At 29.4% G+C, this 25,784-nt stretch overlaps 5 protein-coding genes across 11 annotated transcripts; 1 reads left to right on the forward strand and 4 right to left on the reverse strand.

Annotated features, from left to right (window-relative positions):
* Positions 1-340: 340 nt before the first annotated feature.
* Positions 341-24,033, forward strand: LOC100749804 (Bardet-Biedl syndrome 4 protein homolog). Of its 3 annotated transcripts, XM_012388417.3 has the most exons (10): positions 17,744-18,153; positions 18,556-18,698; positions 18,790-18,902; positions 19,260-19,354; positions 19,537-19,699; positions 20,466-20,619; positions 21,111-21,233; positions 22,624-22,795; positions 23,380-23,573; positions 23,657-24,033. In XM_012388417.3, the coding sequence occupies exons 1-10, from the start codon at positions 18,069-18,071 to the stop codon at positions 23,756-23,758; spliced, it is 1,344 nt and encodes a 447-aa protein (XP_012243840.1). In that variant the 5' UTR covers positions 17,744-18,068; the 3' UTR covers positions 23,759-24,033. The 3 variants fall into 3 exon arrangements, with proteins under 3 accessions (XP_024224983.1, XP_012243840.1, XP_024224982.1); XM_024369215.2 differs by lacking the exons at positions 17,744-18,153; positions 18,556-18,698 and adding an exon at positions 341-470; XM_024369214.2 differs by lacking the exon at positions 18,556-18,698.
* On the reverse strand, positions 3,020-4,139 carry LOC100749251 (eukaryotic translation elongation factor 1 epsilon-1). Its single transcript, XM_003491332.3, has 4 exons — positions 3,959-4,139; positions 3,688-3,891; positions 3,480-3,575; positions 3,020-3,386 (listed from the first exon to the last, which is right to left on the reverse strand). Exons 1-4 carry the CDS (start codon positions 4,040-4,042, stop codon positions 3,255-3,257), a joined length of 516 nt encoding a protein of 171 aa, XP_003491380.1. The 5' UTR covers positions 4,043-4,139; the 3' UTR covers positions 3,020-3,254.
* Positions 5,145-8,623, reverse strand: LOC100749567 (inosine-5'-monophosphate dehydrogenase 1b). Of its 2 annotated transcripts, XM_033322068.1 has the most exons (3): positions 7,343-8,623; positions 6,909-7,267; positions 5,277-6,521 (listed from the first exon to the last, which is right to left on the reverse strand). In XM_033322068.1, exons 2-3 carry the CDS (start codon positions 7,233-7,235, stop codon positions 5,277-5,279), a joined length of 1,572 nt encoding a protein of 523 aa, XP_033177959.1. In that variant the 5' UTR covers positions 7,236-7,267; positions 7,343-8,623. The 2 variants fall into 2 exon arrangements, with proteins under 2 accessions (XP_003491383.1, XP_033177959.1); XM_003491335.4 differs by having other exon boundaries at positions 5,145-6,521; positions 6,909-7,433.
* On the reverse strand, positions 8,719-13,611 carry LOC100746269 (putative uncharacterized protein DDB_G0282133). 3 transcript variants are annotated; one of them, XM_024369208.2, is made up of 11 exons: positions 12,378-13,611; positions 12,249-12,303; positions 12,046-12,183; positions 11,845-11,964; positions 11,633-11,761; positions 11,263-11,560; positions 10,889-11,171; positions 9,577-10,822; positions 9,296-9,504; positions 9,019-9,212; positions 8,719-8,928 (listed from the first exon to the last, which is right to left on the reverse strand). In XM_024369208.2, exons 1-11 carry the CDS (start codon positions 12,439-12,441, stop codon positions 8,896-8,898), a joined length of 2,769 nt encoding a protein of 922 aa, XP_024224976.1. In that variant the 5' UTR covers positions 12,442-13,611; the 3' UTR covers positions 8,719-8,895. The 3 variants fall into 3 exon arrangements, with proteins under 3 accessions (XP_024224976.1, XP_024224975.1, XP_024224978.1); XM_024369207.2 differs by having other exon boundaries at positions 11,633-11,764; XM_024369210.2 differs by having other exon boundaries at positions 11,633-11,764; positions 11,845-11,909; positions 12,249-13,611.
* LOC100749686 (solute carrier family 35 member F5) lies at positions 14,223-17,496 on the reverse strand. Of its 2 annotated transcripts, XM_003491336.4 has the most exons (9): positions 17,173-17,496; positions 16,426-16,642; positions 16,210-16,347; positions 16,082-16,138; positions 15,714-15,977; positions 15,463-15,645; positions 15,078-15,394; positions 14,757-15,002; positions 14,350-14,678 (listed from the first exon to the last, which is right to left on the reverse strand). In XM_003491336.4, the coding sequence occupies exons 2-9, from the start codon at positions 16,585-16,587 to the stop codon at positions 14,609-14,611; spliced, it is 1,437 nt and encodes a 478-aa protein (XP_003491384.1). In that variant the 5' UTR covers positions 16,588-16,642; positions 17,173-17,496; the 3' UTR covers positions 14,350-14,608. The 2 variants fall into 2 exon arrangements, with proteins under 2 accessions (XP_024224979.1, XP_003491384.1); XM_024369211.2 differs by lacking the exon at positions 17,173-17,496 and having other exon boundaries at positions 14,223-14,678; positions 16,210-16,336; positions 16,426-16,553.
* Positions 24,034-25,784: the final 1,751 nt, after the last annotated feature.

The raw sequence follows: 25,784 nt of genomic DNA on the forward strand, positions 1-25,784 counted from the left end.
AATATCCGCATATTTTTAAATTCTGTGTAGAATTCACAAAAAATTAATATAGTACTCAAAATGTGGTATTTTGAATTTGAATACAAATCGTATAATACAGTCCTGAATAATCGTTTCTAACACGCATGCGCAAGAGTTTTATGTGCGGAGCTATATGTATGAATCGAGTGCTATTTATGTGTGTTATTATTATTCACTGTTATTTTTGGTGATACGTATCACTTCACTTGTCATTCACAATCTTTTGAATGTTCGATATAAATGTACATGTGTTTTATAATTGGAAATCGAAATGGGTGAAAAAAATCTAAATTCACGTTTAAATAGAACTAACGATTTAGTGACAAACAAAAATTGCGCTGCACCAGTGAGGTTATGGAAAAGATTACAAATAAATGAACAGAATTTCAGTTTAGTGCTGTTTATAGTATCATTGTCTATTGTCTTGGGAAAGATATATATAAATTATGGTAAGTAATGTTCAGTCGTATTTTTTTTATTAAGAAGTTTGTCTTGTAAAGTTACTGTGTGTGTTAATTCATGTTGCATGTATTTATACTTTGTATATATTTATCTTGATATAAAATTTATTAAACATAAGGAATGCATCGTTTATGATAACTTTCTTTCAATATCTTCGTATTGACAAGCTTCAAATAATAATGCAAAATTTATGCTTTAATATACTTGTGCAATGTTGCGTCATTTGCAATCTAATTTGCGAATTTAATTTGTTTTCAATGTGTCTTAATACATTTTAAATAGAATATGCTCTGTAAACTGATCTGATATGCTATCTATTATTTACATTATTATAATTAAAACTACAAATGAAATTTTTTTTGTTCTATTAATAAATTTAGACATATAGAAATAAATTTTGTTGCAACATTGCATGTTAAATAATTTATATATTATTGTAACTGTTGATATTTTCATATCATCTCTTTAGGTAGTATTTCACAGCTGCAAAATAACGTTAAATATGTAGCATCATCAACGTCTATATTTTCAAACATATTCAATGTATTTGATTTATCACGTATATCTGATATATCAGAGTTCAAAGTAAAACAGTTAACAACTATAAGTGACAAATTTGTCAGTGGTAGTCAATACGATGATGTTGTGAATGTAATGACATCATTTTTTAAAACATATGGATGGCTAATAAAAGCAGCAGTATGTGGTCTTATTATGATGGGTTTTACTTGGTTTATAATTTACAAAGATAGCAGTATTCCTGGAATCAATCCACCTTCCCCTTTTAGTCCCTCTAAACAAAGGTAAGTTAAAGTTTGGAAAATTTACTGTATATAATTACTGTATGTAATTAAATTAAGTGATATTTAATCATATTATTTATATATTATGTAACTTGATTATTTTTTTATATAACTTTTTAATTGCTTCTTCTGTTACATATATCTCATTTCTTTTTCAGATTTTCAAAGGTATCAGGAGTACAAATAAATTATTTGATTGGAATATTAAATGGAATACTAATTTTTGTCTACATGTGTCTTTAATACGTTAGAAGTATCATAATAATATGGTAGTGTTTACTTACTTTAAACAGGATTGTATAACATTCTACAGTGATCATATTTATTATTATTTATATTGACTAATATTATTAATTTAATTAGTAGTAGTAAGTAATTTATGTTGTGTGATGATATCAAAAATAATATTTTCAACTAATGATATCAAAATACGAAAATGTGAATCTTATAGTTATGTAGTTTAAAACAATGATATAACTGGCTTGTTTAAAGATATGTATATTTAACAAAGCATAAATTCTTATTTTCTAATTTTCTAAACAGAAAAGATGTTATATAAAAGTACAACATATATAAATATAATTTATGGAATGATATGCAATATTTTATATATAAAGTTATGGAAAGTACAAAATGCATGTATTATCTCAGATCAATCATTATTTATGTTATTTTTTCTATTTAAGACTGATTAAATATTTATCCTTATTTATTGATAAATTAAAGCTAAGTTAGGAAAATCAACATAAAGTATTAGATGTAGTACCTTTTAGTCTTATGTGCTATATATACCTATACATGTACAATACATCATTATGTCACTATACAATTGAATATTGTTGAAATTGTTTGAAAGATGTTAATAAAGGTAGTAACATTAAAACAACTATTAATTTTAAATTAAATTTCAAATGTTTCTGTTAATTGCACATATTCCTAATTTCATTGAAAGATATTGAAAAAAATTAAAAAAGTAAATTATACTTAATATGCATGTTTTGGTTATACGTTAAACTATTAACATCTTTGCAACAATAAATTTTAATAAATCAATAAAAACTAGTTACGTATTATCTGGGTATTACGAATCATCTATTCCACTTAATACTATATGCCTAGGTGGAATAGTGATTACAAGTAGAATCTATTATATTTGTCTATTATAGAAGTTTGTTGAACATAATGGAAATTATTTTGAAGAATAAAATTATTTAATTAAAAACAAGCATTATTTCACTATACGCTGCCAAAAAGATAAAAAATTTCTCATTCGATCTGATACTTCATAATTTCAAAAATCAGTGGCAGTTTTGCTAATAGTCTAATAAACTTTTGAATTGCATAAAACTATAATTATGATAACAGCCAATTAACTCATATCATTTGATATTACCCTATCAAATATTACGATTCAATTAGTAATAACTGTTAGTAACTTTATCAACTTCCGCGGTTAATTTGAATATACATATATATAAATTACACTTAGTATTACATTAAATTACACAAAACCTCCGTTTCTCTGAACTTTGACCTGAACAACCGGTATTTTAGAACATATAACACGAGTTTCCGTAAGATGTCAGGGCAAGTCTATACCTTGTAATAATAAAATATGAATACATACATACGCATATGTGAGTAGTTAATAAGGTAATTGTTTAGAGCATAGACGAGATATAAGAATCAGCTCTAAACTGCGAAAATCAACATGCGCAATTTGTCTAAAACAAAAAAAGATTTATTCCGTGATACTAGGTTGCTATTGTTATCTTTGAACTAATGTAAAAAGATTATCATATGTGACACAAGAAATACATTATGTTTTAAATTTTATATTTTGTCAATTTAGTTACTTCTATTTCCATAAGTTGACAAATAAATATGTAACTGTCTGTTATTGTTTCTTAAGTTATTTTAACAATAATATGTAATGTCTATAAAATTACTACTATTTCTTTACTTTATTCATAAAAATAGATGTAACAAATCAAAAGAAATTAAATCTAATTGCTGTCTTAACTTTTCTTCTTGTTGCATGTTATCAAACCATCTTGAGACATGTACATATTGAGCTTTCTCTTGATGAGTTAATTCCCGCTACAACACAAAAATAGGTCAAAGAGATTAGATTGATCCATACAATCTACTAAGGATTCCCATGCTCTACTTATTGCACTTTATTTTCATTACCATTATTGAATGTAGAGCATAATACAATGTAACATCAGCAATGGTTTTCTCTGTACCGGTTAAATATGTCTTGTCTCTTAATGTAACATTTAATTCCTATAAAAATGAAATTTTGTATATATTTTGTACATTTCTAACTCAATTAGTGCAATTTTATATTTTTTTAATTTTATTAAATAAATAATTGAATAAATTGGATTTTAATTACCTGCAAGACTCTTTTTGCATTAGCAGGAGTATCAGCGTAATTAACGCAGACAACTGCATATTCCAGCCACTGACGTGATAATGCTTTCATTTCATTGTCAATACCAAGTATGTCAGGATACTTCGAATTTTCAATCAACAGTTGAATTATGGTACTAAACCCTTCTATCTTTTCATTTGATTCCCTTTCCGTAGTAACGATTACCTATAAAATAATATAAAAATCGCGATCTCGAAAGTAATTTATTTTTATATAAAATTTATTATTTTACATTTTCTTGCATTTCTAGTGGTAGCGGTGAAACATCTAAGTAATTTGAAATTCTTTCTAAACATTCTACGTTACATAAAACCATTGTTTAAAAATTTCACACTTCTTCGACCTCTTGTTTTTGTACTGGTTGCGGGATAACTTTTAGGTTATGTTCAAAAAGAGCGCGATATATAACGGTATAATGTCATGGTTTAAATAAACGTTCGATATATTTTAATGATTTATTTTATTCAATGCAAACACTTGTATGGAATATATAGTAATAAAGTATACGAGATATATTTAACATTAGTTAGGGGTTTATTTTAAATATACAATTTTGTTATAACATCTGTATAAAATTTGCGGTTGACTATAATAAAACGGTGTATTGTATTTTTTTAATTCATATATTTAGGATTATATAATTAATTGACTTAGTTTAAGTACTTAGGCTTAAATCTTTCATCTCAAAAGATAGCTTATATTAAATCAGAATCATAAAAATATATTTTGATAAATTATATTAAAATAGCTGATAAAATATAACACTGGAATCTAGTGAGATATTTTTTTATCACGTTACAGTAGGAATGAATACACAACTAATAAACAATTAAGTTGATTAAATTTCTTTCCAATAGTGTTCCCATAGTTTGGCATGTAAATTCTGGATTTGTTTTCTTTATCCTTTTCTTGCTGCATTGTGGATTTTTAAGGATACTACATACCTTTTATTTTCTTATTCATTAATTTTATCGAAATGTTAATGTGATTTTATGGGAATTTCAAACAATATAGATTTTGGCATATAAATCAGATACAAAGAATGCAACAAGAAAAGAATATTACAGTAATATACAGCTATAACTCGTTTGACAATTCAGTCATAAATGTAACATCAATCAAACAGATTAATCTACTTAAAGGGCGAGATACATGTACATACATGTAAATAAATTGAATTATTAAAGAAATGTGAAAAATTTTTTCATGTAAATTTATAGGATTTTTTATAAATTAATTGCCAGTGAAATTCTTCTCTTGTATCGATGAATTTTTTTTACACATATATGTGTAAAGAATACACATTGTATTTCGTAAATACATTATAATGTAAGTACATTACATGTAAAATAATCGTGAAGTAAATTTCACTTGTCCATTATCAAAAAACAAATTGTTCATAAAATATTTTTGCGTAGTTATATGTTTAGGTATAAGCAAATATATGAGTTCACATAATTCGGGGAATAATTTGTTAAAATTGACAAATTATATGCAATTAAATGCAGGTACTTCTCCTTTTGTAAGGTGCTCATTTAATATTTACCTATTTAAAAAAGTCTTTTTTCATATGAGAAAAGGCTATGAACATTTCCTTCTTGCTGAGCAGAATGTGTCCTTCTTTCAAATTTTAATTCTCCACTATACATCATAGATCTCAAGGTAGAGATAGATTTTGCTCCAATATCTTGACATCCATGCTTAATGCCACATAACAGATAGGGTAAGAATTTTAAAACAGTTCCTTTGTCAACTATTGAGCCACTAACACCTTGAGCTACTTTCAATTTGTCCATTTCATTATGGAAGTACCTATCCATTGCTGAGCCATGTGCATCTTTTCTATTCATAGCTTCTAAGGAGCCCATACCTCTATATTTCTTTAGACGTACACCATCGCTAAAAAAATATTCACCTGGTGCCTCTGAAGTACCAGCCAATAAAGATCCCATCATGACTGTGCTAGCACCTAAACTTAAGCTTTTAATAATGTGCCCAATAGATTGAATACCACCATCAGCTATAATAGGTACACCAAATTTCCTTGCATATTCTGCAACTTTATATACAGCAGTTGCTTGAGGTCTTCCCACAGCCATAACTTCTTGAGTAATACAAATAGATCCACAACCCATCCCAACTCTTAAAGCATCTGCTCCAGCTTCTATAAGATTTTTAGCTTGCATAGTTGTTACAACATTTCCTGCAATTACCTGCAATTCTGGATATTCTGATTTAATGTACTTAATCATATCAATTTGATATTTGGAATTGCCTTGAGAAGAATCCAAGACAATAACATCAACACCAGCTGTAGTAAGATGTTGCAGTCTTTGTCTATCAGCATTGCGTGTGCCAATAGCAGCACCAACTAATAATTGTTTGTTCTCATCTTTACTGGCATTTGGATAACTACGATTTTTTTTTAAATCAGTTCTTGCCATTAAAGATACTAATTCCCCTTTTTCATTGACAATTGGAAGCTTCCCTTTTTTAGACTTCTCAAGAATTACATTTGCTTCTTGTAATGTAACACCAGCAGTTGCAGTAATTAAATTTTCTAATTTTGTCATTATTGATTCCAATTTTATGTATTGTTGATTTGTTGTACTTTCCAAAAAGTCAATATCTCTAGATGTTATAATACCCAATAGTTTTCCCCCAACTTTTCCTGTATTTGTAATAGGGACACCAGAAAAGCCATGTTCAGCTTTCACATTTAGGACATCTTTGACTGTGTGATTGGGTGATAAGACTACTGGATCTCTAATGAAACCATGTTTATATTTTTTGACCTAGAATCACAAAAATTAGATGAAAAAGTTTAAACACATTAATGTACAATTTGAAAATTTAAAAACCTCCAGTTACTTCCTTATTTTTAATATAAGAATTATGAGAAAATATAAGCATAAATGAGATCAATATGACTAATTCAATAAAGTAGAAGAAATCCCCTATAAAGCTTCCTTAATAATTTTTCCTGACAAGATATTATTTACTGTTAAACTATATGTTATCATTGAACATTAATGTTATTGTTCGAATAAAAAAAATCATGGATATATAAGATGAGATGAAACCTGCAAGCCATCTATATGAATAGCAAAAATCGTGAGTTGCAATAAAAATTTAGCAATTATACTAGACAAACGAAAATATTTAAATTAAAATATATATACCTTATGTACTTCATTGGCTTGATACTCGGGCGTACAATTATGATGTATTATTCCAATTCCTCCACATAGAGCCATGGCAATAGCCATGTCGGATTCTGTAACTGTGTCCATGGGAGATGATACCAGCGGTGCTTTAATCATAATCTTCTTCGTTAACGGCGATAATAAATCAACCTCGTCGGCGGTAAAATCAATGTAACCGGGTAAAATAATAAAATCATTATACGTAAGACCGTCGCCGGTAGCGAATAATTGTGCTGCTGAAAGGCCATCATCCGGTAGAGGTATATCTGCCGGTTTTGTGTCACCGATCACATAGTCTGCCATCGTACTTTTCTTAATCGACGATTATTTGTATCCTTTTTCACCGCAGAAAATTGTTTAAACACTAATTAATATTACAATTTCTGTATGACGAGATGATATATACACACTTTTGCAGTACCGATGTTAAAAATCGCGGGTCTCTCCCATGTATGTCAAACCGGAGATCTCCAGGCAAAATGACCGAAATCAACGTGCGCACAGTGCATTTGTAGTTTACGAACTTACGAAGGGTTAAATATGTTTCCTATGTTCGCCTACTGATGACAGTACCATCGTCAGCGATGTTTTACGAATGCAGTCGAAAATGAGCGATGTCGTAGTACAGACGTATACCGCGTTAATTGGGCGTCGCTATTGTCACTATACACAGTATACGCAATTCTTGGAACAGATTTTAATTTCGTGGAGGCATTTGCATCTCAGTTGCATTCAATGGAAAGGAGAGATACTTAAAATTTCTTAAAAATACACTTACCTCCCCGATAACTGATTAGATAAAGTTTAGATCCATAGTCGGTCGGATCCATAGACCGGAGCACTACTAATAGGTTGTGTGATAATTCCGTTTACATTTTCTTGGATGGATTTTCTTGCTGGATTTAATTTCATTTTAGGGAATACAAAATAGTCTTTTAATAGTTCTCGGCGTGTAGAATTCAAAAATAAAAGTCTTTAGGGATCCAGCGGTCCATGCGTATGTAAAACGTGGCATCAAAATAACCGTGTAAAATATGTTAAAATATGCTCAAATTTGTATTCGCATAACTTTTGAACCGCCAGATTTCTAAAATTAAGACTTGCATTTTTGGATTCTATGCGTCGAAAACTATCATAATATATAAAAAAAGGCCAATAATTTTATGTTCAATTGGTATGTGTAACAAGTTGGTAATTTCCTTTATCGTATATCTTGAATTTTGATAGATTAAATTCGCAGTTCCGTCCGCATTAGTCGTTGATGACCCGACACTTCGTTTTCGATTACTTAAGTTAAATTGGAATTTCCATATTTAAACCTTTTGATCCGCTTTTAAATGGTCAATTTATTGATTGGTGTATCACTATAAACATTACAAAACTTTTTTTATCTCTTTTGTACTTTTTTCTTCTGAAAATAAAAAGGAATTGAGCGGCGAAAATGAATATATTGTTCGCTCATCTCACAGACGCAACGCACTTTACTTGATCAAGACAGAAAGAAACCTGGCCGATATTGATACTACAGATAAAGCACATCCAGACCGTATCTAATTTGATAGGTATAAACATTGCAGTCAAAAGTCAAAATAAGCAGCAATTAGGGATAAAGATATCACTTCTCCAGATGCGTACCATCGTCAATTAATATAATTTGCTATTCTACTAGTAAACTACAATTTCATTATAAATATTGATAGATACTTTGATAATTGGAAAAAATATATAATATCGATAACGTAAATAGACGATGTTACTGATATAATTAAAAGTTTATGGAGATAAATAGTCTTCAGATGACATTTTAATTGTAAATATGCATATACAAATTGCGAAACATTTACACAGAGAATTAATTATAAAAATACCTGTCTAATACAAAAATAAATACTAATCAATATGCAAAGAACAAACAGTAGTAAAATATGTAAACTTGCACGTAATGCGGGGACCATCGTTAATTTTATGTGATATTGGTGCATTTCTTACATGCATGCTAGAAATCGTATAAAATTATATAAAATTTAATGTCACTCTTTCATTCATTTAACGTTAATGAATTTTATAATTTCGTTCATAATCTTACTGGATAAAAAAAAATTTGTTTTAAACCATTGAATACACCTCCAAATGCTTCTTTAAATGAAGAGAAAATATATTCCACTACCAGTTCCAAATAACTTAAATTTTCGTAGTAGTCATCGTATTCTTCGTAATAAAAATAGTCATACAACATTGGTAAAAATATTATTAGAATATACATCATACCACCAAAAAAAACTAAAAATTAAAAAAAGTAATATATAATGGACTATTTAATAAAGATTAATAACTCTAAATTTGTATATAAAATGGATATTTACTAATGGATTTAAGTTCCAAAAATTTTTTATCATTCGTTCTATACCCATTACATCCTACTTTATTAGTAACAGATTCATCTGTAGCTAAATGTGAAATCTTCTTTGTATTAGAATTTTGCGCACTGACTATATGATTTAATGATGTTTTCATATTATCATTTATGTATAATTGTTCTGTTTGCACAATATTTGATTCAAGATTCGAGTCTCTGTATAGTTATGAAAAATAAGTTATTACTCTTTTAAAATATATACATAAATCAATTGTTTATATAACTTACAATGCTTTATTAATCATAGTAGAAAGAGCTGTGCATTGTTTTAACGTTTGAAGTTCAGGATTTACTTCTAATTGACTTCTTAATTCCTGATCATATACTTCATTTACTTTCCCCTTATTTCTTTCTTCAGGTGTATCCATTGTTAAATTATATGAATATTGCTGTTCTATACTGCTTGTATTCTTTATTTTGTGCCTCAATCTGTTATAATACTCCCAGTAACTTTTATTTAGCAATTCTTGGGTTTTTGGTGAAATACCTTTTGATCTTTCAAATTTATCACCTGTATTTGATCTTGGAGAAATTTCATACTTGTAATGTTCTCTTTGCAAACATGTCCGTGATAAACTTTTAGTAACTTCTTGCCTTGAATCTATATGTTTATTGCTTTGCAAATAATTTTGTTCAATAAGATTCGAGACATTGCTAATTTGTGTATTCGTATTTCGTTTGTGTGTAGGAACAGAATAAAAATGTTGACTCATATTTCTTGCCTTATACTTACTGAATTTATGAATATTTGTATGATTGCGTTTGTATTTGTTATATTGACAACTAGGCCATACTAAAGTATAATCAGAATCTACCAATGCTGAATGAGAATTCTTTTGAAAATAAGATCTAGCTTTCCTAGAAAATTTTGCTGATGTCTTTTTTTGTTTAAATGTGATATATGGTTCTGAATTGCGACAAAGTTTCCTGGTACATCCATTTTTTTTAGAAGATAAATATTGCTCGGATTTATTTCTACCTTTTGTCTCACAGATACCGATTTTGTAATTTTGATATAAAGATTGATTTTGATCAGTATTTTTTGATATATAATTTACTTTATCATGATTGTGACTCAAAACTTTGATATTATCATGTATAGCGTCAGTATTAATATTATTACCTTTCTTTGTGGATTCATTTGTATCAATAAATTCTTTTTTAAATATGATTCTTTTTCTAATAATTTCAGAATCTGTTGTTTCTTCACCACTTGCATCACATGTCATTTTTCTCATTTTTAAACATTGGAAAACATTATTATGTATGTTTCTTTTATTTATATCGGGAATATAATATTCGGAATCGCTAGATTCTTGTTGTTCTTTCTGAATATTTAAATTTGGTAATTTTTCAGAAACAGCTGAATTTTCTGGAAAGTCTGGTGTGAAACAACTTTTTCTATTTTCTTCAAGCGCATTACTTTGTACCACTAATGTGTTTTTTCTCTCATAGATATCCTTTTCTTCAATATCTGAAAAATTATGATTTTAATAAATAGAAAATAAAGTAATTTAAATAGTGTTTATAAAATTATTACTGTTAATGAGGGATTTGCTTTTATTCTGTGTCTGGTTTGAATGAATACGGTGTTCAGATTCTTCCTTCATTACAGGTGGAGTTTTGATTTGGTTCTGGTATTCCGAATGATTTATACATCGTTGTATTACATTACTTGTTCCTGTAGTAGATACTTGCATTGCAAGAATTGGAAGTTGTACATTATAGCATTGATTAACATATTCTTGAGGAACAGTAATAGCACTTAGAGGATGTGATTGCAGTTTTTTGTCTAACACAAAAAACAACTGCCCATTACTTTCCTAAATACATTAAAACGATAAAGAAATTTGGCCTGTTATTTATATTTCTAATAAAAATATAATTATATATATGAAATATTAGAACATATACTTGTACTGGCATAGAAGAGATGTCCACCTGAGTATTTGCATCATTAACTATTGATTTTGATATATGTTCAAAAGAGTTCACATTCTTCACACATTTATCTTTTTCTGTAATTTCATTTTTATTGCCACCTTCTGAAATATAATCTTGTCTTTTTAATTCTGAGTTTTTTGTGTAATGAGTTTTTTCTAATTGTAATTCTTTATTAATATCAAGGATATGATTTGCCTTATAATTTTGTGTTGATTTAATTTCCTTTTCTTCATGAAGCTTTTGTCCTTTCTCTATTTTAGTTTGTTCCCTAAAATAATAGTAGTTGTAAAAATCATAATTGTAATCATGCAATATACTTTCAATTAAAATTGACATATACCTCTCAGGCATTAATTTTTCTGTTTCTTCTGTATGTAGATGTTCTCTAAAAGTAGTAATATTAGATTGATCCACTTCTTTCTGTAATGATTCAGTTGATGTAACTTGATTCTTCTTAATATTTGTCACTCTGCTTAAAAATATTTAAGCATATTTTTATATTAATGTTAATTTTTATCTATTTCATATTTTGAGTTTTCATAAATGAAATACTTTTTAAAACGAGGATCGACGTAACCAGGAAATTTTCTCAAAGTGTACATACTTGAAGTAGTTTTCTGATGATGAAAAGAAGAGTATGCACTATCTTTAGTTGCTGTAGATTTAGGAGATCTGTGTTTCCAAATATGTAGATTTACATTTTTACCAATACCAATTACATAAAGCTTTGGAACATTTAAAATTAATACTTACTGATTTAACGACGTTTGAACTATAGTACGACTCCTGGGAGTTCCATTTAATTTGACTATACATGGAGGTTCAATAGTATCACCATCATTAGTTAATTTACGTTGCGGTATTTTAGGCCAAGAAGGATCAGCTGGTATACTAAAATAGTTTAAAATAAAAAGTATTTTCTAAATAAAAAATAAACACTTAACTTAATCTCTTACCGTAATGATCCAGCATTGTACTTTTGTGAAACTGGTAATAAATTTTCACTGTTTACTGAAGTAAAAGTATATCAATTAAATGCTGTATTGGACTTTTTTTGGACAAAAGGTATTTTGAAAGTTCCTTACTTTTTATGTGTAATTGCAGAGCATTTGCATTATCTTGATATGCCATATTGAAGTAGTCATGCATTTCAATACTTTCCACTTTTTTCAAAGCATTTGTAAAAGTAATTCCTGGACTAATTATATAAATTATTAATATTAGAAGAAATACAAAAACTGTATAGGTTTAACGTTAATTTCATGTTTCACAAAGTAATAGTTCTATACTTCAAGTAAAATTATTTTTGTTTTCCTGAATTCAAATGTTTTTTCTATGTACAATTATAAAAAGGTTTTCATATTGAAACAATTATTTTTATTCTTAATAAGAGCCAATAACTTTTTATACAGAAAGATCAAAGGTGTTATGATAATCAGTCATTTTGTTTTATTAATGACAGATGTATTTATGTAACATGTATATCACTCTAATCTTAATATTCAAATATTGTATGTACAATAAATATACAATTGTAGTAGATGTAGGAACAATTAACTACGATCTGCATCTTATAGCTTGATTTATATTACACTAAATTAAAGTATATTTGCGCACCATAATAGTTATATCACAATATCAAGCTAATTGTACACTTATATATGGATTTCTTAATTCTGTTTATAAAATATTACAATCTATGACATAACGAGTATAACTCTTTGTTATGTATGTGTATGTATACCGCATATGTGCAAATTTAAAATCTGTGTAAACATTAATTATAACTTATTTTTACATATTTCCATTTTGGAACATACTAAAGAAAATTGTACATATTGTTTTAATAAAAACATAGAAGTTATTAACATCGTTTTATGAGCAAAGTCCGTTTTTATAAATAAGGAAATTGATTATAGATGTTATGTTATGTGTAAAATATACACTTCGATCAAGCAATCTATCAGTACAATTATTTTGACTAGATTTAAGAAAGATGATAGAATTATCATTTTTATCAAATATAAAAGATGTATGCCATAAAATGCATTGATGAATATTCAATTTTCCCTAGCCACCATATTTCTTAGTATTATCGAATTTGAAATTGGTCCAAAATCTAAATATAATTCCATTATAAAGGTCTTACATCATTAAAATTGCATAGATATCTCACTGGCGTTGTCTTAAAATTTAGGACATACTGCGTTTTAAATAAGTACATAATATTTAACAAATATTTTTATATAATAATATATGCTAAATTATTTTGAAAATATACAACAAAATATAAATTAAGCTCTTCTACATTTTTGATATTTTTTCTATAAGTAATTTTTAAACAATACTAAAAAAAAGAAATATTTAAAGAAATTATTCAAGTAATACTTTAGATAATGTAATATTGATAATAAATATAACATAAAATTATTATCGATACCTTGATTAAATAAGAAGATATTATTATTGAAATAAGTACTCTGTTTTCCAAACTTTTTTTAGACTCAAGTCTATGTAAGTGAAGAAGTGAAATGTTAGGAAGAATGAGAAATTAAAGAGTGCACGCAGCATTGATATCTTCATACATCACTATTGCAGACATACTTAAATAATAGCACAATGTTAGTGATGAAAACAATGTCTTTAACATACTTATCACAATTTACATTATCAACATTATTTTACATAAAACATCACAATTCATTTTCAATTAATGTACTATAATTTTTTTAAAAATCGCAGGAAATACAAAAGCTAAATATAATTTTTAACACTCTTAATTCTGTATGCATTGTAAATAATATAAAAATTTCTTTGAAAAAAGAAAACAAGGAAATAAGAAATCAGCATAATAAACTTTTTTAAGAAATACGGACAAGTATTCTGCTATTTGACTTTTATAAAATAGTGAAAAATAACATTCTTGTGAGTTTTACTTTTAAATAATATATATATATTGAACAATGTGCAATTATTGTCTGGCAGTATCATAATATTCTGCACATGAATGAAACTTAATTTTTATGGCAAATTAATATAATGACATATATATTGTAGAAAAGAAATTATGATCATTAATTTAGAATGCTTAACATTGCTTATATAATGCTTCGTGAAAATGCTTTGTAATTAAATACACATACATCATTCAGTTATTTATATACAAAATCCTTTTATTAAAGAAGGTATTCATATTGAGAAGACATATACACAATATACTGATAATGTCTTATGCATATTGACGAAGCATTTGTTAGGTGTAGAAATATACATACACAAAACACATTTATTACATATCTTTTTCATTATTGTCGAATTAAGCTTCGTGTTCGCCGCTACTTATTCCTATGAGTGATTCTGTTTGCTCTGCTTCAAGATCTGGTATTCTAAAATTAAAGATATGTTTTTTTAATTTCATTAAAATTGAATTTTATATAAGAGTATTACTTTTTAAAGTAGATTACCTTATTGATCTATTTTTTCTACAAATCCAGATGTATATTCTTTTTATTAAATCCATGACTGGATCCCAATTATCATAATAGGATAGAAAAGACACAGTCAGAAATGCTAATAGCATTGGTATGGTTCCTAGATAGAAAATACAAGGGTACTCGACCTTTTTTAATAACACATCAGCTATCATTGACATTGGCATGAGTAAACTGATTGCCAAAGTTGCAATGAGGGATGATGTTAAAAAGCAGCCCCTACAAGTAGGTATGAGACAAATATTAAACATATTAAGTCAGAAAAATTAAGTTTAATACTTCTTATGAACATACCACAACCAAAGCACCTCACTTAAAACTGTACCAATCAAACCATTAATAATTAAAAATGTCCATTGATGAGTATCTGGCCATTCAAATTCTTCCCAATGGCCATAATGAAGAATAAAAAACACAGGCCATAGAAGTGTCAAATTAAAAAGTCCAACAAACCCAAAGAACATTGGAATATCCATCTTATCTTCATGATCCACCTTTCTCTTAAGAAATACAATATAAGCTGCATAAAAAAATGCACTGACTAGAGCCAATATTATGGCTGTAGGTATTCTACTAGTTTCTACAGTTAAATCTGAAAGACCAACTAGAACCTATGAAAATAAAGAAGTGTAGAAATAATGTTTTTCTATATTAAAGGCTTTGCTGAAATTATACATACTAGTCCAAGAATACTGATAGAGACAGCAACTAATTTAGACAATGTAAACTTATCCCCACCATTACTAGGAAAGAAGGCAGCTAGGAATAAAGTAAATAAACTAGAAATTGATGTCAATACAGTTACAACTCCTGATTCAGTTTTTACTAATGATATTTGATAAGTATAGTTTGCCATAAACCACTGCAATAAAAAATATTTATGTTAATTTTAAACCACATATAGTTCTAGCCTATTAAATTAATACCTACAAGTAAACAAAACATAAGTGCAATTTTAGCAACTTTTTGAACAGAAAACTTATTAGCCTGTCGTCTTGCATGTTCTCCAGCTCTCAAGCTTGCTTGATAACTAAGTCTTGCCAATAATGCTTCCGTGGCATCACTTTCTGACATATGACGAACTTCTGCTAATTTACTAAATCTTACTGAGCGTATTGATGAATCATCGCTTTCTGTGCCTGAAGAACGATCACAATGATCTGGTGTTTTTATTGGAACAAATGTTGGATCACTCTACAATTAAATAAATTTGTATTATTATCAATATTAAAATTACTAACATATTAATTTGTAAATGAAAAAAAAATAAAAATAATAAAAGCAGAATTTCTATTTACCAAACTTGTGTTAGCTTCTGAATAGAAATTATCATCTTCCACATTAGGATCTATAAACTGGAATAAGAAAATGAAAAAGTAACAGAAAATTTGATTTTGTTAAAAGAATTATTTGTATTTAAATGTACCATATACGTTGCTGGTTTATTGCATTGATCCCTCCATGGAGGCCAAAAACATAAACCAAGCAGATAGAATGTGAACATTGATGTTTTTATATATGTAGTAAAAAATGGCTTTTCAAATGCTGCTTCTCTATAAATATACTGAAATATAAAACCATATTATTGGATAAAAGATATATTTTATAATTCACTGAAATATAGTATTTAAATAACCCTTACTTTAGTAAGTTCAGTACTAGAAACCCAAATGATATCAACTAATAATAAAACTAATAGTCCCAACACAAGTCTTTGAGATTTATTCATCATTGCTGCAAGTTTATGAGGATCCTCCGCCATCCCCTGCTGTCTACGCTGTCGTAATTCTACAGAACAGCTCATGATACAATCAATGAGTTTAACTTTTTTAATTATGACATCATGATGATATTGATTGCTGTAAAATTACAAAGTGATTAATGACAACTATAAATTACAAGTAACAGAAAATGTTTAAATTGTTGCTAATTTGTAAAATATTTAAATGTTAAATATAACAGAAATATAAACACACAAAGTTATTTAATACAAAGTACTATGTAATGAAATAGGTACACAAAACATAATTTGCATAATAATCATTACGTAAATTAAACAAGCGTGTTTGGAAAATAACAGAAAGAATGGAAAGAGGGAACAAACGATTAAAAGGGGGGACAAAAAAACAATGTTCAAGGTTTCACTAATTTAATTGTCTTATTTTAACTACAAATTCATGTCTAATAATGTTAAGTAAATGTAGTATTGAAGCTATGGAAAGTGTATATTTAAAAAAATATTTGTTGATTATGTTTGATAACAGGTGGACATGAGGCAAATATATATAAAACAGTGACTATACATAAGATAACCTATAAAAGTTGTAATAAGAGCAGATAACGATTTTCTATTACTCTAAGACAAAGATTCTAAATAGAATTGACTCACAATTAAAGACAAGCCTTAATTTTGTGACATTGGTATTTAATTAATATTTTAGCAATTCTTCTACATCTTGGAATTATGAAATCATGAGCACTTTATGCTCCCTAACTTAACACTTCAGTAACACTTTTCACACGTTTATATATAATTTAGATTTTTCTCGCTTGACTTTTCGGTAATTTTCTTTTATTTAAATTGGTTATAATTTAAATGTTAGATAGTTTTAACATTTCCGTTTTGTTATCGCGTCGGAACTAGTAGCCATAACCATGTTGATGTACTGATGACGTTCTGTAGTTCTGTTATCACTCTGATGGCGCTATATTGGCGATAGCGATAGGGCATCTTTAATTTATTACTCATTTATGTTTAATTTCAACATTGTTTATTATTATTCTTAAATTGTCTTCCGTAGTTTCTTTTCGGGAAATTTCTATTTGCAAATTATTTTCTTTCCTATACAAGTGTAATATAGAAATATTTTTTGGTTACTATTACATATTCTTGTTTATAGATGACAGGGATGTACGATAAAGATAGTAAAGATTGCTTAGTCCTAACTTCTGGTTTCTATTATCTATGTATGTGAGCTTGTAGGTATGGGACAAAGAAAAGTGCGCGGGAATGCGATTAATTCAATATCGACGTATTATTTTTTAGTTTCATATTTTGTTGGAAAGATAGATCTATTTCTTTTTGAATGTTAAAATTAAGAAAATTTCTATACATATATAGAATGTTGCTCTTCTCTTAAATTGATTCTTTACGAAGGGAGCTTAAAACAAGGGTTGTCATGACAAACAATAGCAACAACATATAGATGAATGTAAAGTGTTGTTCGGACGTAAAAGTAAAACATATCTGTGAATTATGTACTACCGTACTCTTGTGCATTAACAATGGCTAATAATATTCTTAGTAATGGTCGCATTCAACAACAAGCGACTGTCTCGCAACGATTAAGAAATGATAAGGGGAAAAAAGGTATTTCTTTGTATAGTACTACTTATACATTAAGACTATACATATTGTGTAAAATTTTGGTTATGTAGTATTAGCAAATACGTTTATATATATACATATATATATACAATTTGAGTGATAATATTTGGTAAAAGATAAATTAGAATTGTGGTTTTTAAAAAGATAAGAACATTTGCAACACGTCAATGAAATTGGAATTTTGAGTTCCACGACAATGAGATAACATAAAATAAATTTTCTGTGAATGGTTATCGTGGTCTTCAATATTTTGAATTTTAAAAAGATAGATATTTTACAAGGGAACTTAAAAGATATTTTTTAAACTGGGATACATATGTATATATGTTTAATACTTTTTTAATTTCGCGATATAATTTTATATTATTCTTGTAATTGAATTAGCGCTAGAAATATCAGCGATAGAGAATAACAATTGGTTGTTGCATCGACATTATACGCGACACGAGTATAAAACTTGTAAAACATTGATCGATCAGGAACTGACAAGATCAAACGGTTGTAATGAGTACGCGAATTATTTGAAAGTAAGCAAAATTTTTACATCTACATGTTTCAATCGATCTGTTCAACATTGAAATTTTGATACCGAAATTTTTATTTCTTCAATTTTTATAGGGCTTAATACTGAGGCGAGAAGGAAAAATTCAAGACTCGTTAAGTTGCTTTCAAGCCGCCTATAACGTCAATTCAACGAACGTTAATAACGTGAAGCAGATAGCCAAGTCGTTGTAAGTAAAGGAAATTTGATTCCAGTTACACTGTTCGAGAACGAGATCAGATTTAGATAGTAGTGAGGCATTACTCAACAATTTAATTAAGTTGTAATGTAAGAAACGTCTGTTGTTCTATTTGAAATAAAATGATTTCAAATAACAATTTTTCTGATATTTTTATTAATATAGTTTACGAATAAATTTTCATTTCAAGAGTAGCTTTATCAAAGAAAAAGAATCAAAATGAATAAAATCGCGATTATTATTTATGATTAGAACATTATTATCCGTACGTTATCGAGTTTTCCGAAGACGTAGAAAATAAAGACTAACTTTTTTAAATGTGTTATTCTTATTAATATTGTTGAACAGTTTAATAATGGGCAGTCACAAACGTGCAGTCGACGCATACTTGGAAGCTGAGAAAATATTAAATATACCAGACTGGGAAATTTATTTCAACCTAGGTATGTATTAACTGCATTATATTAAACCTTCTAAATATAAATATATAATTATTTTACTTATTGATGATACAATAGGAAGGCTATTAAGTTTTTAAAAGTTTTTAATTATTGTTCATGTATATTGTCAATAATAAGTCATTTTGCACAGAAAAATTTATAGAATCATGTCTTATTTATTCTAGGCGAATGTTATACGAAGATGAATCAACTGTATGAAGCGAAAAAGCATTTAAAAAGATCGATCGAGTTGACGAAAAACGAATTGCCATACATTGCACTCGCAAAAATATGTCTCCTCGAAAATCATGTTACAGAGGCACAGAATGCTTATACGGCTGCTCTTAGGTATGTATATCTATGTACAATTGTCTTTTCACTTTCTTATTTTTTATTTTAATGTATCTTATAATAAACTTTCTCCTGACTTCATAAACAAGTTGCGCGTGCAGATTTAATTCCAGCGTTGCAAGACTGTGGGTTCGAATGTTCTTGTTTACGATATACTCCAAAGTATTATATTCTACCTCTCGTTGCAAACTCTAACTATAGAGATCTCAAATTAAAAAAGATGCAAAGTAAACAGCAACAACGTAAGCAGATAATTTATCACGACGTTGATTATTATTATATTTTCTTGACTTTTCTGACGTTGATATGTTAGTATAAATTATCGATCAAACATTTAAGACTATATCCCATTAAATCGAATAAATTATTCTATGAAAATTGTTGAAACAAAAAAATATAGCTTGATTTTTTACTTAAAGTAATTAATTCAGTATTAAACATTTTTTATTGTTGTAGACATTAGATTTCTTTCTTTAAAAATAAAGAGATACAAGATATTAAAACGGATTGTTTCAAATACACAGACGCATACGGTTTTGCTTTTATTTGCTTCATCTCAAGAATTTAAAAATACGTCATTTCGGACTCTACTAGAAAAGATTCTAAAATATTCGGGTGACCTAATTCTAATAATCGAATTATCGCGTTATGGAGAGATAAAATTTCCTTAGTTGAGAAAAATCATATCTACGAATAATCAGAGAATTTCTGGAAATACTGTTTTTTACGTTGTCATTCATCTGTTTACTTTATTTATTTTCAGTGAAAATCCCGAAAGCATAGAAGCCGCAACTGAATTAGGACTCCTTTACCTTAAAATTGGCGATGTTCAACGAGCATTCCAACAATTTGGCACTGCAGTCGCTCATTCTCCAAATTGTACGAGAGCGATTCTACCGATAGCCTTTATAATCCAAGTGAGTACATTACTTTCGAACCATACGTGTATAGGTAATGGCAGCTATTGGATTTCAAATAGGGGAGAAATTGTTTCAACATTGATGAACAAACTTACCCGGACTTTCTATTTCATTTTTCTTCAAGTATTTGAGGATGAAGACTTTGTTTTTCTAGCAAACTTAATGAGAGAACTTAGTCAAGAATTTCTTTTTTATATTCTTGAAAGTATAAATAACAACCTTAATTAGAGATTTTATAGTAAGCTTTTTGTACCAAGTACGCTTTATTTTCATTTATTTCCAATTTATTCGTTCTTGTATCAACACACGGGTAAATTCGTCTGAACAAAATAAACTATCGTAGAGCAAGACCGTTGCTTAGGGGCGAAGCAGTCGTTCTGGTGTAAAGCACACGTAATATTTCAATAATGTATTTAAAGAATTTAATTAGAGATACGCGGTGCTTTGGAATTTCCATTGTTTGACAGACTAAAACATTCACTCTTTAGAATCACCAAGAGTATGATGTTGCGCTGTCGAAGTACAAGTTGGCAGCGCAATCGATTCCAGAATCGTATGCTTTATGGAATAACGTCGGAATGTGTTTTTACGGCAAGCAGAAATTCGTTGCCGTAAGTATATTCGGATAAATGTATTCGTCTGCATAATTTTTGTCTTGATGTTTGTTACCACTATTGTTGTACACGCATGTAACACAATGTAAGTTATTAAAGTTTAAAGAGAAGTTAAGGAAAGTTGACCATAGTCACGTTCAACGATATTATATTGCACAAAGTTGAAAAAGCAAACAACGAAAAGAACAAAGACACTTTGAAAAAGAAGAAATAGCACCGTGACACGTGATACTATCTGCACTCTACTGGAACGCAATTCATTACGTTCATAGAAAAAAAGACAAATACAACAATTTTTCCCTGAGAACACAGCAAATTGCAAACTGGCATGGACTTTTATTCACGACAAGGTGAATCCGTGCACGCTACCAGATTTAATGATGATAATCAATTTAAAGCTCATTAAAGGGGATGGTGCTCACGCGAAGCGGCGTCTCAGAATGACGGCCGGGACGCACTTGCGACTCATAATCAGAGGAACTCAATTAAGAGACAAGACTTGTAATGCACCGCTGTAGCCGAAGCGGGAGCAAATTGGTAAATGCGAATTCTATGCTAGGCTATCTTCTAATGCAAAACCTAGGCCACCGTCGAGAAAGTAAATTAAAATCTATTATACCTAATTGAAATGAGAAAAACTACACTTCTAATTCCCTCTGAGAATGTTGCATGAAGTATATAGGTAACCACTCTCTCCTTTAATTTATCGCACAAAAGTTTGGAAAGCAATGCTTACTGCAGTCGACTTCTTGTTCTTTTAATTCTTTGTCACGGAGAAGTATTCTGTTCATCAAAGCCTTCAATTAAAGTAGTTTAATAAATAGAATCAACCTGTGGATGTTATTAAATGTCTTTACGACAGTAACGGAGACTTTTGGATCTGATGATTAAAATTCAGGAAGTAGTGTGCACGGAACACAAGTTTCTTAATCTGCTTCACTGTTATTCTACTGGACGTAGTTAATAAGCCGAGATTTCAAAATTAAGTGGGTTAAGTTTAAAGCTTAGCTTCAATTACCTTGTCGTCGATAAAAAGTTCGAGAATGGGAAACGATCTCCTATAGGATGAGGAAAAGAAAGTATGATGGGTCACGCGTTTCCCTCATTGGAGGGATCAATTTTTATTGTCTTCATGTCTTGGCATCGAATCTTCTATCATGTTTCAAATAATCAAGAAAATTCGGAGGACGTTCCTCGGAATTTGATTTTCAATCTCGACAATCAATTCCCATTATTATTTCGTTAGCTATGTGTTAGCTATGTGTCAATCGCTTTATAATACCCTTGCACAATATTTGCTTCGTCTGATTTACTCTCGCACTTGCAATTTATTGATTGTGCCGTCGTAATTGTCAGTCAATCGGCTTAACGCTCTAATTACTTCCAGGCAATTAGCTGCTTGAAGAGAGCTCACTACCTCAATTCTATGGCCTTTCTGCCCGCCTATAATTTGGGTATGGTTTTTCTGACCACTGGCCAACCAGCCTCAGCCGCAATTTATTTGTGTGCTGCAATTAGCGCGGATCCTAAAAATCCAATGCCGTATCTCTTGCTTGGACGTAAGATTTCCTATATAAATATTTTGAAAAAGTATTTTAATTACAGACATATAATTTCGGTAATGTTATGACCAATTGAATAGCATCTCTTTAAAGAGAACCATAGATAATTTGGACTCTACATTTTCGTAAAACATTTTATCGCGTACAGATTAATACGAATTCACGTGACAAGCACAAAAATACGCTCAAAGTTGTCCTTTGATTTCAAATTCATCTTATTTAAATTTTTCCACGTCCACTGCTGTCCTTTTTAATTTCATAAATACAATTTAATTTAATTTAATTTAGTATGCGAGAAATATGGGATTTTGTAAATTTTTTACGATGAGAAGAGCATAGATTTCGACGATAATATATGTTTAACGATATAATATGTTTCTACGATGCGTCACTATTCACAAAAAATGCTGGAGAAATGACAGTGTTCTTTCAATGATAAAATACAACCTACTGTCATTGTCACTGTGTCATTGTCGCATAAGAAATTCTAATGGCATTCGTTCCGTTTCTTCTTCCATCGTTGTCAGCCAACACGGCAATGAACGATGGTAATAAAAAAGCGGAATTCTTTATTACTTTAGTCGCTCTAAAACGTCTGGAGGATCTGGAGGGTGCGGAGAAAGTGTTGCAGAAAGCTCATGCTCTTTCACCGCAAGATCCCCTGGTATTAATCAATTATGCGATAATATTAGAGGCACAGGGTAAGGGGAATATCGCGGCTGAATTTTTAACAGCGCTAAATGATATTACGGCTGTGATCGACGTGGACGTGCAGGCAAGTGTTTTCAACAGAATTAGAGAGGACGGGAGAACTGTTTCGCGTTAATTTCGCCCTCTCCTTTTCATCTGTTATGGCAGATAACGCAGACTGCGAAGAAATTGTCAACGAAAATACAACAGGGAACAGCAAGCAGCAAACAAGGGGAGGAGCCAAGGATGCTAAATTCAGATGAAGTTTAAACCGTTGCATTTGCTTATTTGAATATAAAGAATCTACCTCCAAAATTAGTTTGACACTTGTTAATAGACTTCACAGTGCATGTACCGATGATGTAGCCTGAATTTTCTATTCGGACTTCATATTTCATTTTACATATAAATAATATTACGAATTTCGATTGTACAGTAAATATAAATTATTAAACAAAAATGTAACTAAATCAGCTGAGAATTAAACATACATAAATAGAAACGTGCAGACTGAAAATGTATGTGTATAAATTAAATGTAAATTATTTATTCGGCTGAGAGAGGAAGCTTTAAGCTTTAAGATACAATTTTTCCATTTTTATTCTCGATACACCTTTAAATTCAACTAAGTTTGTTTTCTTTTTTTATTCATTATGGATCCTTGTATTGTTGGCTCTGAATATCCTGACGTTTATTCGTGCTCGTTTAACACTCCACTTGCCAAGGAGAGCTAGTTTTTTCATTTAAGTTTCTCCGAGTGACTATGCTACATTAACTCGTAACACTCGTTACGTCCCCAATGGGTACCGTTTCAAAAGTACCAAGGATTAACGGGAGGATAATATACGAAGGCTAGAAGAAGGCTAGAAAGGAAAACATATTGATGAAACATTTACTCTTTCTTTCGCTACCTACTGTATAGATTATCGGCTCACACCTTTTTGATACCATATTCTCTGTTAAGTTTCACTCTCATTCTCTCTGTTCATAACGTTATTTCGTTGAATTGGAATTCTGAAATAAGCATATTAAGGAACTAATTAAACTGTGCTTTGGTTAATCGCCTGTATACTATGTAAAACAAGTTGTTTCAATTTTGTTTAAACGACTTATCACACATTATACCAATTTTGCATAGTTAGAGGGATACGGTTGTATATCTCGATTAGAAGTTTTCTTTCGAGTACATGTACATCATTGCATGATATTTAATGCTCGATGTCTGCGCTCGTTAAAGTTACATTTTTTAATATGTCGTATAACGTTACGCGTTGATTTACGCTTATCCGTACAGCAGTTAAATGGATAAAATGCTACAAATTTAAAGGTCCTGAGAATTTGTTGTTGTCTTTCAAATACTGTAATGTAGAATAGAGTAACGTTAGAGATATTTCATCCTTTCAAATATTATCTTTCGGAAAAGCAGGAAACGAAAGAAGTCGCGTCTTACAGGTAGTTTTACGAGCGTCCAAGCGTATTGCATAATAAACTTCTATCGTATATTTTACATGCCTGTTTACTCGGGTGGAAATCGAAGGAGAGTCGTATATTTGAAAACTTTATGTCTCTTGGAATCGAGATTTGCATCGAGGAAAGTACTTTTAAATTCAGAGAGACAAGAATATCTTTTGATAACCAAACATCCCTAATTCCAGACATAATTATAATAAATGATAGTTCAATTTTATCTTCATAATATTCTATGGCGACCTACATTCGCTATCGGAGAAATTTACGTCAATACGTCTCTTCTAACTTAGCCTTCTCTCAACCCTCAGACAAAGCGCACTTTTTTTATCGTCTATTTCTCATTTTAAAACCATTGGCTTATGGTGAATATTCTCGCACATCGCTTTACGAACGAGGTACAAGTGATCGTTTAATAATAATTAAAAAATAACGAGAGCTTCGAACGAACAAAATACGTTCTTCATAATTTTGTAATACGCTGAAGAATTTTTGAGTAGTCTTAAATGAAAACGAACAATGGGATGAAAAATTCACCTCATAAATTGTGCTATGCGTTACATTTACCATTTTAACTTCAAACGACTAGAACTAATTAATGTCTTCGACAGAACAAGTCAGAATAGTTTAAACATTATCTAGGAGGAGGAAAGGCTGGCGCATACGGTTCCAATGTGAATAATTGATTTAAATCATTTCGAAAGGAAACGTGTACGAAAGACGAGTGATGGAACGTGAATGAAAGACGAGTATTCCGCTCGTGAATTGTATTTCTCGCTATCGACGCGATGAGAGAGAACTCAATTAGTAACGACGATACAGAACGATA

Source organism: Bombus impatiens, unplaced genomic scaffold, assembly GCF_000188095.3.
Source record: "Bombus impatiens unplaced genomic scaffold, BIMP_2.2 scf_0548, whole genome shotgun sequence".
Lineage (NCBI taxonomy): Eukaryota > Metazoa > Arthropoda > Insecta > Hymenoptera > Apidae > Bombus > Bombus impatiens.